At 40.8% G+C, this 13,167-nt stretch overlaps 1 protein-coding gene across 1 annotated transcript in view; it reads right to left on the bottom strand.

Moving 5' to 3' along the window:
• The window catches only part of LOC149156806 (protein TRAUCO-like), a 37,608-nt gene extending 25,869 nt beyond the window's left edge, over positions 1 to 11,739 (bottom strand). The window contains exon 1 of the mRNA XM_089438609.1: positions 10,143 to 11,739. Coding sequence (XP_089294735.1) covers positions 10,143 to 11,382 — 1,240 coding nt within the window. The 5' untranslated portion in view covers positions 11,383 to 11,739. The remainder of the gene's footprint in view (positions 1 to 10,142) is intronic.
• Between the last annotated feature and the right edge of the window lie 1,428 nt (positions 11,740 to 13,167).

Below are 13,167 nucleotides of genomic sequence, written 5' to 3'. Positions count from 1 at the left end.
TCTAGAAACTCACACGGATCGACGAGGAAATAATCTTAGCCATCGATTAAGATTTAATCTTGGTCATTGGAGGTCCAACAGAAGATTATAAGAAGAAGACGATGGGTAGATGGATAACACACACACACAGATTGTTTCCTTGGAGAGTTCAATTTTCCAGAGGCATTAGCCGGAAGAGTTCGAGTTTCAAAAGGGCAGTAGAGACAAAGAGGGGTAGGGGCAGTGATCCGAAGGAAGTTTTCCAGATTCAGAGACACAGCGACAAGAGGCCGAGTTATTCGCAGTGAGGCAGCGCAAAGGACCATGCAGTAAGCCTCCAAGGGCAATTCGATTTAGCTGTGGGAAAAATCGATTCAACTTCCAGAGGCCTGGAAAGTCTTCTAGAAGGCCGAAGAATCATTTTCCTCAGCAAAGACAGGTAGAACGACTTGATCAAAGGCAGTTTTGGGCTAGATGTCCAAGGGTCTGCCCAAGCACTGAGCAGAAGCCAGTGTGAGGGGTCCAGAAAGACGAGTTTTTGAGTCGAAGTTGTGTCGGAGTTGCTTGCAGAGGAAGGGAAATTCCCTTAGATAATTTTGGCCAGATTTTCTTGTTGTTTGATTGTCAGTTGGGCATCCATAGATTGTACTCAAAATTTCACCACTACATAATAATAAAAACCCTTAGTTTTGCACTGGTTTTCCCAAGTTGGGTTTTTAATGGGACAATTTTCCAAAAATAAGTGTGTCAATGTTTATGTGTGTGTGTTAGCATATTTCTCGGATTCTAGCATTTTTATTTTCCACAGTTTTATTTGTGAAGGTTGCAGTGTGATTTATTCGATATTTGTTGTAGCAAATAAATTGTTAAATCAATTAACAATTAGAAGAATTAATTCCAGTTGCTGAAATAGGATTTCAGACTTGAAAATTTCACACTTACTTCCATAAATGTGCATCAATGAAAGAAACTCAAAACACCATTTGGAGGATGTATAACAGAAAAGATCATGCACTTCATTTAAAGACATCTTTATAGTAACAATATGTCAATATCCAAATTTATTTACAAAACCTCCAAAGGAAAACATCCCAAACATCTTGGTCATCTCCTCCTTTTTCAACCACAATCTCCAAGGGAGCAAAATGAGAGATTAATGTAGCCAATTACTAGGAATGAACGTCAAGAGGTTTTATAGTCTCTCTATGTCAACAAAGGCACAAGTCCTGATGGGTGGATGCTAAAATTGGCAACTAGGGCCAAACTCCATGTGGGTCACCTCATGTATGGCCGCTGATATTTTTCCTAGATTCCTCTTGTCGAGAGGTGTAGGATTGATCTAAAGATCATCCAATTCCAACAAGTATTTATGGAGATATGAATTTATTTGTATTTACTTGACAAATTGTCAAGGTCGGCCAGCAATTAAATGTGTGGCACACATGCCCAGTGAATCATATAAATACAAGAGAGGTTGATTCATTTTCTTATCATCTCATCCCACTCATTCTTCTCTCTCTCCCCTTAGCTTTGGGTTATACAAGGAGCAGCTCACACGTGGGAAGGAGGACGCTGAAAGGAGGACGCTGAACTGCTGAAGGTCTCTTTGACTTGTGTTGACCAAGCATTGACTCATCAAGGGTGCGGTTTTGGTGTGGCTGCCTCTCATAGGCAAGCCGCAGATTTTGGCACAAAAATTGAGGCAATTAGTCCACAAGTTTGACCAGTATTGACTGCCCTATTTTTGGGCAGCAGGTTGACTTCAGTCAACAACAGTTTGACTATGTTTTTGGGGTTGTTTAAGGGTTGTTTCTTTAGGCTATTCGAGGGCTAGTTGACTGAAAATTGACCAAGCATATTGGAGGTCAATTTCAACTCGTTTGACCAAGTTTGACTTTGTTGATCTCGGGTTTGTTGTTGCTGATATAAAATTACAGAATTCTAATTTTGTACTATTTCTCTCTGTTGGACTATTGAAGATAAAAGAAGATTTGATCAAAGGGGGTTTCCCCGCATTGGGGTTTGTCCCTAGCTAGCCGCCACATTGTGTCTCTTGTCTTGGCTTGTTTTATGTTGATCGTGTAATGTTCTATCTGCACTTTATTTAATGTATATGTGATTGCTAATCTGTGGCTAATAAGAATAAAAGAAGTAAACTGCTCTAAGCATAGAACAAACCATAGTTTAACATGGTTTTAGAGCTGAAGTGAAGACAAAGCCCAAGCAAGAGCAATCACCGAAGAGAAGGTTGGCAAGGCTATCCTAAAAACTTCATGGGATCCTCAACACTCTTCCCCGCCGAAGACAAGCTCCGTGAGAAGTATGACTATCACGGATGGAAGATGTCTCTCGAGTAGAAGATCAGGAAGTGTTGGACCATGTAAGAGGCAATGTTGTTGCGCCTCCATCAAATGCATCCACTGCTGCCACAAGCAAGTGGTCCAAGGGAGAAGTCAAAGCAAGGAAGATCATCTGGGACTCTATCGACAAGCGCCTGTTGGCCTATGTTTCCGAGCTGATAACCTCCAAGGAAATCTATGATAGACTGGTGAGTTTATTTAAAGTTAATGATGCAAATCAAGTTTTGTTCCTTAGAAATAAGCTGAAGGAAATTAAGAAGGGCAAAGATGAGAGTATGCAAGCATATTTCTTAAGGATTACCGATATCAAGAATGACCTCCTATCTAAATGACTATCACAACTCTTGGAGGACTGCCACCTGAATGGTATATATTCAGGACTACACTTCTCAACAATAATGTCATCCCAGGATTTGAGGAATTGATGGCTAGATGTATTCAAGAAGAGACAAGGATGGAAGAGAAAGAAATGCCCACACTTAAAAGCCATCCCTTTGCCTTTTCTTCTCATGCTAAAAGAAGAAACAATTATGGGGCTAAATCCAAAGGAAAGGCTGGACCAAAGGGTGGAAGAAAAAGTCGATGTTACAATTGCAACAAAATGGGCCACTATGCGAGGGAGTGCCCTGATAAAAGGGACTCACACCATGACGATGACCAAAATCACTCTCAAGGCAATCAAAGGAATGGCAAGTCCAATGGCAGAGGTAAAAGAAATGTTGGAAATCAAGGAAGAGGACAACCCTTCAAGAAGGCAAGAAACTCCAGGTATGAATCTAATTTCGTAAACAATAAGTAAGATGAATATTGTCTACCAGCGGCCCTCTATACTACTGCCCCCCCGGACTCGCTGGGAAATTGGCTTGTTGATAGTGGTGCCTCAAGGCACTTCACTAGTTACAAAGAAGCTCTCTCCAATCTGATAGAAAAGGAGACCAACCTAGAAATTGTTCTTGGGAACATCACAAAAATATCCCGTGAAAGGCGTAGGGAATGTCACTTTTCAATTGAATCAAGGTAATACAATTCATTTGCAAGAAGTCTTATATGTACCTAATTTCAAAAAGAACCTGTGTCTGTTTCAGCAATGGAGGACAAAGGTTACAAGGTAACCTTCATCGATGGCAAGGTACATGTATGGAAAAGGAATTTTAAGGAAGCCTTCACTCTTGGGTTTTGAGTCGATTCATTATATCAGGTCGGAGGAAGTCCACTGGGTGTCATGTCTTGTGACACATCACTTCAGTCCAAACTATGGCATCGGAGGTTTGCTCACCTTCATTATAAAGCTCTACCCAATGCAAGACAAATGGTGAGAGGGATGCCCGAGTTCCGAGTAGAGCAAGAAGGTGTATGTCCTGGATGTGCCGAAGGAAAGCACAAAAGGGGACCATTCCCCTCAAGCCAAAGCAATACTTTTGATATATTGCAGTTGGTTCACTCAGACATATCTAGTATGATGCCTGTGAACTCTTTGGGAGGATATTTATATTACCTCACTTTTACAGATAATTATTCTCGCAAGACTTGGATATACTTCTTGAAAAAGAAGGAAGAAGTGTTCACTTGGTTTCGTCACTTCAAAGCATTGATCGAGAATCAAACCGAAAAGAAGATCAAGATCTTAAGCACTGAAAATGGGACTGAGTATCAATCCAATGAGTTCCATGGCTTTTGCAAAGAGGCTGGCATTAAGAGGGAGACTACAACACCATATACTCTTGAGCAAAATGGTGTGGTGGAAAGGAAGAATCGTACGATTGTGGAAGTTGTACGTGCTATGATTCACGATCAAAGACTTCCAAAGTTTCTATGGGCCGAAACTGCAAATAACGCCATATATGTGCAAAACCGATGCCCTCATCAAGAATTGGGTTCCAAGACTCCCGAAGAGATGTTCACTGGTAAGAAACCTGACATATCTCATTTGAGAATTTTTGGAAGTCCGGTATATTTTCATGTGCTGAAGGAGAAGAGGAATAACTTGGGTCCATCTGGAAAGAAAGGAATCTTCGTGGGCTATAGTGAAAACACTAAGGGCTATAGAATCTATGCGGTTGGTCAAAGGGAAATCGAGATTAGCCATGATGTCACCTTTGACGAAGATATGGCTCTTAGCAAAGTTGACAATCATCCTACTCAAAGGGGATCTAAAGAAGCTGACACCAGGGAACCAAAGGAAAAGGAAGATGAGACGATGCCCAATGTGGAAGAACCTATGGATCTTATTGATCCCCCTCGGCGAGAGCCTTCCTCTTCTACGAAGAGGCCTTCATGGCTTAGGGGGACACTTCATGATGCTAAAGGCACGTTGCACCCAGGGGAACCTTCCGAGAAAGTAAGAAGCCAACCAGATATCAGGGATACTTGACCATCATGAGCACGATCATCCAAAATGAGCCTTCTTCATTCGCAGAAGCTGTCAAGCATCAAGTACGGCAGGATGCTATGATTAACGAATATGAGTTCATCATGAAAAACGATGTCTGGGATGTGGTCCCCAGACCCCAGGACAAAGCAGTTGTCACTTCAAAATGGCTTTACAAGATAAATTATGCAATTGATGGAAGTGCAGAAAAGTATAAGGCTCGTTTTCTCGCTCGTGGCTTCTCTCAGAAGGAAGGTATAGACTATGACAAGATATTTGCACCTGTTGCCCAATATACCACCATCCGCTCGATCAAAGCCCTTGCTGCTTCTCAAGGATGGAACCTACATCATATGGATGTCAAGACCGCGTTCTTGCATGGTTCAATCAAAGAGGAGGTCTATGTGGAGCAACCCGAAGGATTTGAGATTCATGATCGAGAATCTCATGTGTGCAGGTTGAAGAAGGCCCTCTATGGGCTAAAGCAAGCACCCCGACTGTGGTATGAGAGGATCGATAGCTACTTGATGACACTGGGATTCACTAAGAGCGAAGTCGACCCTAACCTTTACTTTAAGGTTGAAGATGACAATCCTCTCATACTAGTGTTGTATATTAATGACCTCTTTCTAACAGGTGCAGACCCTCTCATTCACAAATGTAAGAGGGAGTTGGCTTCTGAACTTGAGATGAAGGACCTAGGACTGATGCACTATTTCCTAGAACTAGAAGTCTGGCAGAAGCCAGGGGATATTTTCCTATCTCAAGGAAAATATGTGGTGAAGATATTGGAGAGATTTGGCATGGTGAACTGCAAGCCCGTGACTACCCCGATGAAGCTTGACTTCAAGAAGTTAAGCGGTAGTGTTGCCGGACCTGTTTTACGAAATGCTACTGAGTATCGTCAACTCATCAGAGCATTGATGTTCTTGGTGAACTCTCGTCCGGATATATGTTTTGTTGTCAACTCGTTGAGTCAACATATGGTTGAGCCTCACCACTCACATTGGATTAGTGCCAAGAATCTACTGAGATATCTCCGTTGCACAATCACTCATGGGTTGAGATACACTGCCAGAGATGTGAGACTACATGGATATACTGATGCTGATTGGGCAGGCAGTGTGGTGGACCGAAAGAGCACTTTTGGGTGTTGTTTCTCTTTGGGATTTGCCTCAATATCCTGGATGAGCAGGAATCAGAAGTCGGTGGCTTTGAGCACTACCAAGGCAGAGTACATTGCTGCTAGTATGACCTCTTGTGAAGTGATCTGGTTGCGAAAGCTCTTCAGTGAGCTGTTTGGATTTACATTGGATACCACCGTGATCATGTGTGACAACCAGAGCGGGATTCGTTTATCAGAGAATCCTGTATTTCATGATTGCTCCAAGCATATCGATCTCAAGTACCACTATATTCGGGATATGGTGCAGCAGGGAGCAATAAGACTCCAACATATCGGTACAGATGAACAGGTCGCCGACATTTTGACGAAGCCCTTGGGAAAGGTCAAATTCTTGACTTTCCGAGAACGACTTGGTGTCGTTCAAAGACCCTCTTATGAGGGTCGAGTATGATGCATTGAGCTCTAGGAGCTCTAGGGGGCGCAGGGTACTTCTTGGAGAGACATGTGACCACAGGGCAACTCACCATCCCCTGGTGGTGCACTATGTACAGGGTGAAAGGTTCAACCTTCCCCTGTGACACCCCGTGGCGACTATGGAACAAGATGATTAGTTCTCCTGTGAGCCAGGATGATTAGTTCTCCGTGGCAACTATGGAACAGGATGATTAGTTTTCCTGTGGGCCAGGATGATTAGTTCTCCGTGGCGACTGTGGAACAGGATGATTAGTTCTCCTATGGGCAAGGATGATTAGTTCTCCTGTGGCAACTGTTGGACACAATGATTCGTTCTCCTATGGATAGGATGATTAGTTCTCCTGTCGAGGCATCCTACCCATGTAGTCTGGGACTCATAGGAAGTACCTCTCATCTGATCAATGAGTAGGGAAATGGGGTTAGGGACCATTAGTAGTACTATCGATGGACGCATCGTTGTATCTACTGTACTCCCTATGCTAGGATGGCTTCCATTGATCTGGGATCAATGATATTGATCTGGGATCAGTGAGAGTGGCATGACACACTCTAAGACTGACTTCAGGTCAGTGGAGGATGGTATGATACATCCTCGATCATTTCTTCTTCTTCATAGTTCGAGCAGAGTAGGACCAAGCAGTGCAGGGCAGTGCATTTGATGGCTGGGATAGTAGCGATGGTCAGACGGATTGCACATGGAGCTCTCCCTAGTTGAGAGGGAGTGTTAAAATTGGCAACTAGGGCCACACTCCATGTGGGTCACCTCATTTATGGCAACTGATATTTTTCCTAGATTCCTCTTGTTGAGTGGTGTAGGATTGATCTAAAGATCATCCAATTCCGACAAGTATTTATGGAGATATGAATTTATTTGTATTTACTTGACAAATTGTCAAAGTCGGCCAGCAATTAAATGTGTGGCACACATGCCCAGTGAATCTTATAATCTCATCTCACTCATTCTTCTCTCTCTCTCCTTAGCTTTGGGATATACAAGGAGCAGCTCACACGTGGGAAGAAGGAGGACGCATTAGGGCAAGGAGGATGCTGAAAGGAGGAAGCAAAACTACTGAAGGTCTCTTTGACCTGCGTTGACCAAGCATCAACTCATCAAGGGTGCAGTTTTGGTGTGGCTGCCTCTCCTAGGCAGGCCGCAGATTTTGGCACAAAAATCGAGGCAATCTGTCCACAAGTTGACCAGCGTTGGCTACCCTAGTTTTGGGTAGCAGGTTGACTTCAGCCAACAGCAGTTTAACTGTGTTTTTGGGGTTGTTCAAGGGCTATTTCTTCAGGCTGTTTGAGGGCTAGTTGACCGGAAATCGACCAAACATATTGGAGGTCAATTTCAACTTGTTTGACCAAGTTTGACTTTGTTGATCTAGGGTTTGCTGCTGCTGATATAAAATTACAAAATTCTGATTTTTGTACTATTTCTCTCTGCTGAACTATTGAAGATAAAAGAAGATTTGATCAAAGGGTTTTCCCACATTGGGGTTTGTGCCTAGCTAGCCGCCACATCTTGTGTCTCTTGTCTTGGCTTGTTTTCTGTTGATCATGTAATGTTCTATCTGCACTTTACTTAATGTATATGTGATTGCTAATTTGTGGCTCATAAGAATAAAATAAGTAAACTGCTCTAAGCATAAAACATACCATAATTTAACAGTGGACCATCAAATTCTACATTGATTTCGTAGATCTCCTAAAAGATAACCTCCTTCAAGTGGTTGAAGAATCCTTAGGAAGAAGATAAACTGCTAGGGGCTATGCACTCCACCTTGTAGCAAATATCCTGAAAACCTCTAACTCCTCAAAACTACAACTAGATTTGGCCCATTTCACTGTGTAATTGCATACACAAGACCATTGCAAAAACAATAGCATGGAGACTCAAGCCCACTCTATCCAATATGATCACGAAGGAGCAATTTGAATTAAGAAGGGTGACAAATCCAGAATGTTATTGGCTCAACACAGGAGACTTTACAGTGATAAGATAAGACAAGTTCATTAATGTCCAAGGCATGACCAGAAAAGTAGGCCAAATGGACTACGAAAGTACACCCCATGTCAATACAAAGTCGGAATGTGAAGGCATCACCTAGAACAATTCTAAAAGCAAAAGGATGATAAGATCTAAGAGTCGAATAGAGACCAGTCACTAAATGTCTAGCTAAAGAAAAAACAAAACAAAAAAGCTAAAAGAGAAAGTATAAGGTGTTGGTACAATAAAAGTGCTAAACATTGAAAGGCGCTAAAAAAATCCTGATATTAAGAAAAGAGACGATGTGAAGGCCTGTTGGAGCTGGCAATCAAGGACAAGTGAGTAGCTAAAGAAAAAACAAAACAAAAATGCTAAAAGAGAGAGTATAAGGTGTTGGTACAATAAAAATTAAACATTGAAAGGCTCTAAAAAAATCCTGATATTAAGAAAAGAGACGATGTCAAGGCCTGTTGGAGCTGGCAATCAAGGACAAGTGAGTCGACCAAGAGGTGTATCAAAGTTTTAAAACATTGTAAAAGGGCCAATGCACTAGCAGATGATATCCTGCAGACAGTGGTCAATGCTATGGGGTGATGGTTGTATGATCCTGGGGAGATACAAAAGCAAAGGAGCCCATCTCTCCTAACATCCGAGGTCAATAGGAAGAATCTCTTGACAGAAGCCTGACTACTCCATTAAACCTAGTGAGTAGTATGCTGGTCGGACAAAGCCTAACTCTAGGGCCACCTGGAGCTAGTACATCTACTGGTATGGTGATGTACCAGTTCAGGCTTGGTCACTGCACATATAATTTCACTGAGACCAAAGCAGCCACCATATTAACATCCATCGCACAGAAAAAGGTGTGGAAGAACTGACAGTATATGGTGATTCCAGAATCCATGCTTGTATGGCACATTCCAGTGCAGCAAAGCAGCACATTGCTCTCAAGCCTTCAGATTCAGCATTTTTAGTGTGAAATGAGGAGACATATCAGGCAGCCAAGCGACCCTGCAAGCTGGACAATCGATTCCTACACAATGTCGAGGTTTCTGGAGATGGATTTCCTACTTGCAGGCAGCAGGACCAAAGTCCTGATATGAATGGATCTCTCATTGGCTTTTATTCCGATTGTGGATTTATGCGTGTGTTCTGTTTACCGGGATATTTGATGTTCTGCCTGAGAGCTGCTTTGGACATTTAGTCCGTTACTGCATCATTGTGCATTATAATGTAAGTGCAAATAACACACTGAACCTTTTTAGTCTTGCATATTAGGTTAAATCCAGGTCTTAACTTTTTTTTTTATCTTAAGTAACATACATTTTTTCGAGTTGTGAAGAGAAAGTGACAGACATTTTTACGAGGTGTGTTATTGGGAAGAGTGCAATTCAAAAAAAATTGACCATCTATATATCTAGTGCACAGACCGTGAAACAAAGTCCATTTTAAGTTTTTGCCATGATATGCATTTCTCATTCACTACAGGGTGCGAAGTCACAAGCTCAAAGCATATATATACAGTGAAAACTAACTGCCGTAATTTATTGATTTTTGAAAGTGTGTGTAATTCAAAAAAGTGACCATCTGGATATTTAGTGCATAGAGAGTGAAACAAAGTGCATTCCAAATTTTAGCCATAAATTAACAGCAGTAAAAAGCAAAAGTATCTTTTTGAAAGTGTGTGCAGTTATAAATAAAAAAGACCGACTATATATTTAGTGCATAGAGCCGTGATATGCATTTTTCATGCACTATAGGGTGGGAAGTCACAAATTTAAATCCTGCAAGAAAACAAGACTACAGGAACTACAGGAGGTATAAGTCAAGGATAAGGGGACTGGAACATACCAGGCACCACCTTTGGCGCTTCCTCTACTGCGTTGAAGTAATGAAGCTGACCTCTATACCACACATACTGCAGTGGCTTCGGCGCATACTCACTGCCATTGGGCAAATTAATATAAAACCCAATAACGTCACCCTCCACATAAGGTCCGTTACCATAGGGCTCTCTGATAGCATTATGAAGTTTAGTGCCGTCCACGTCCCTGTAGCCATAGCTATTCCCATCATAGCCTACAGGAGCCTGAACATCTCCTTTCTCTGTAGACCATCCCAATCTGGTATGCCCAGTTTCACCGAGGTAAACAACCTTGATCTCAAAATACCATGCCCCCTCCACCACACCCCTAGTAGCCCTCACCATTCTGTACCCCTTAGTGCTCCCTGCAGTCAGTCTATCTTCACTCAACTCAATCCTTTCTGCCTTGTGGATTTTTGAGAGGCAAATTCTCATGTCTGGGGTATCATCTACCTTATCAAGCAGCCTGGTGACAGGAGTTATGAGAGTAGTATCTTCTGCTGCGGTATTGCCATTAGCCCTGTTCTTCTTGTTCGACTTCCTGGACGTTGATTTGGTCCAGACATTAGTGTTTTTTCTTTTGGGCTTTTTAATAGCAGTATCCCCACCAAATGCCCCCATTGCAGCCAGTGATTTCCTCTTCTGGGAAGCCCTGCCTGAAGTTTTAGGGTTGGTGGCCACCAAATTTGCTTCATCCTTGACTTCATCTTGTTCAAACCCCGGTGGCTCTAAGGCGTTATCAATATACCCACTTTCTTCGCCCTGCTCCTCTTCTCCTTTCATGTCTTCCTGTTCACTGGGGTCTCGGTTTTCCTCATTTGGGTATTCGAATTCTTCCTCTCCTCCAACACCCACTTGGCCATTGATCCTGTCTCCATACATTCCACCTTCGCTCTGCATGTAATAATCCCTCTCATCGTCTCCTTCGCCAGAAGTATCAGACTGAGATGACTCCTGATCAAGGGGATGTTCCCCTAGCTGTTTCTGCCGTTCTGGATAATCATCCAACCCCTCATCTTCTTCCTCATCGTCCTCCTCTTTCGCGTAGTCTTCATCGTCGTCCTCAAAAACCTCATCTTCATTCTTCGGTTCCCTTGCATCCTCCTCGCCATTGCTATCATCCATATTCCAGTCTTCCTCCTCCTCCTCTGCTTCAACACAATTCCATGGACTTACGCCAGAGTTGGGCGGGTGAGTGTTGCGATTTGATGGAAGATGAGGATCCATTGAGACTTGAACGAGAGTAAACAATCACGTATTGATCTTACAGACTATTATATCTCTATTGCCTTCCCCTCCTACGAGTTTGCCTTTAAATATTCTATTGTCATACTAGTTTCCTCTGAGAATTAAAAGAACCAGCTGTTTTTATGGCTTGCCAAAAAATTAAAATTGGTGTGAACAGGACATTGCAGACCCGTTTGGCGGAAGCTTGCAAGGAACAAAAACAGCTCATAGCAGACCCTGGAGCACCTGAGAGTTATCGACCTGGTCAAGCCTCGAAATTTGTTAAATTAGCAAAGGTGCAAGATGAAAATCAGAAATTTGCTAAATTAGCAAAGGTGCAAGATGAAAATCATAACCAGAGTAAAAAAATAACGGAGTAGTCTAACGAGGCGTAGGAATGAAAATCATAACTAGAGTAAAAAAATAACGGAGTAGTGTAACGAGGCGTAGGAATGAATTGGCAGTACGGCTAAAAGTTGGTTAAATTTAGCAAAAAAAAATTCAAAAAATCTTGTAGACGTAGTTTTTGAATCGTATTTTTATAGTGAAAAAGTATTAGCACCAAGGTAAAAAAATTTAAGTTTAATAACTTTAATTTACAAAAAAAAATTGTCAAATTTTTTTAAATATAACCAGAATTTCCATAATTTTTTAAATATAACCAAAATTTCCATAACTTTATAAACAATTCCTCTGCCTCATGAAAAATAACTAAATTTAATTAAAAAAAACTAAATGGAATTGAGTAAGTGCACTGTCACTGGAAGAAGGAATGTGAAAAGGGAATTTACATGCGTTGTCGTAGTTTCACAAGTCTTTCCGAGTAAATTTGTGAAGAGGGCGAGTACTTACGAGTAAATTTGTGAAAACGGCATTACGTGCGTTGTCGTAGAATTGAATTAGTTTCATTATGTGTACGCTTATCGAAAAGCTAGTTTTATTATGTGTATACTTATCCAAAAGATAACTTTAAAAAATTGGATGGTCAAAAGTGATTAAAATAAGGTAAAATAAATTCAAAAAATCTTGTAAAGGCAGTGTTTGAATTGTGTTTTTAAACGTGGAAATAGATTCAGCACCATCAAAAACTTTTAAGACACCTAAAATTTTGAAGTTTAACAATTATAACTTGAATTTACAAAAAAAATTATGAGATTATATTGAATTTCCATAACTTTCCTAACAAATCGTTCTCTTGTTAGACTAGGCCTTAAAAAAACATGTGAAAGAGATTCCAGACATAGTTGTTGTAGTAAGTTTTTTTCAAAAGAAAAAGCAGTATAGTAAAGCAGTGTAGTATTATATAATGTTAAAAAAACAGTTTTGAGTATTACAGAAAATCGTGAGCATTAGTCCCAGAAATGGCATCCTTTTCAGCGCATTTCAACAGTAAGTTGATGCAACTACATTATAGATTTAGTGGTAAAATAACTGGCCATTTTAAGGAGGAGTAATTTAGGTGTCATAAATAATTGGTTATAATGATTAAGTGAATTGCAACTTGAGAAAATTCGCAGATTAGGGATTAGTTGGTTTATCTTGAGTAAATGAATTGTAATTTGAGAAAATTGGAAGCGATAAATATAAATTTAATGAAATTATAAATAATTAATTCTTTTAGTTCTGTTAATTGAAAATTAAAGTAATTGATAATTTACATGTGCGTGTTTTTTATTAGAAAATATTTTAATTTATGTTATATGAATTTTTAGAATAGTGAAGAATGTGAGCATTAAAAATGACGTTTATAGTTTAAGTATTCAAAACAACGTTTGTGGATATATA

Source organism: Pinus tabuliformis, chromosome 9 (genome assembly GCF_031772625.1).
Source record: "Pinus tabuliformis cultivar Carrire ecotype Pingquan chromosome 9, CPIR1, whole genome shotgun sequence".
NCBI lineage: Eukaryota > Viridiplantae > Streptophyta > Pinopsida > Pinales > Pinaceae > Pinus > Pinus tabuliformis.
Note: the sequence above shows the minus strand (reverse complement) of the source record. Positions and strands in the feature narration are given on the sequence as shown.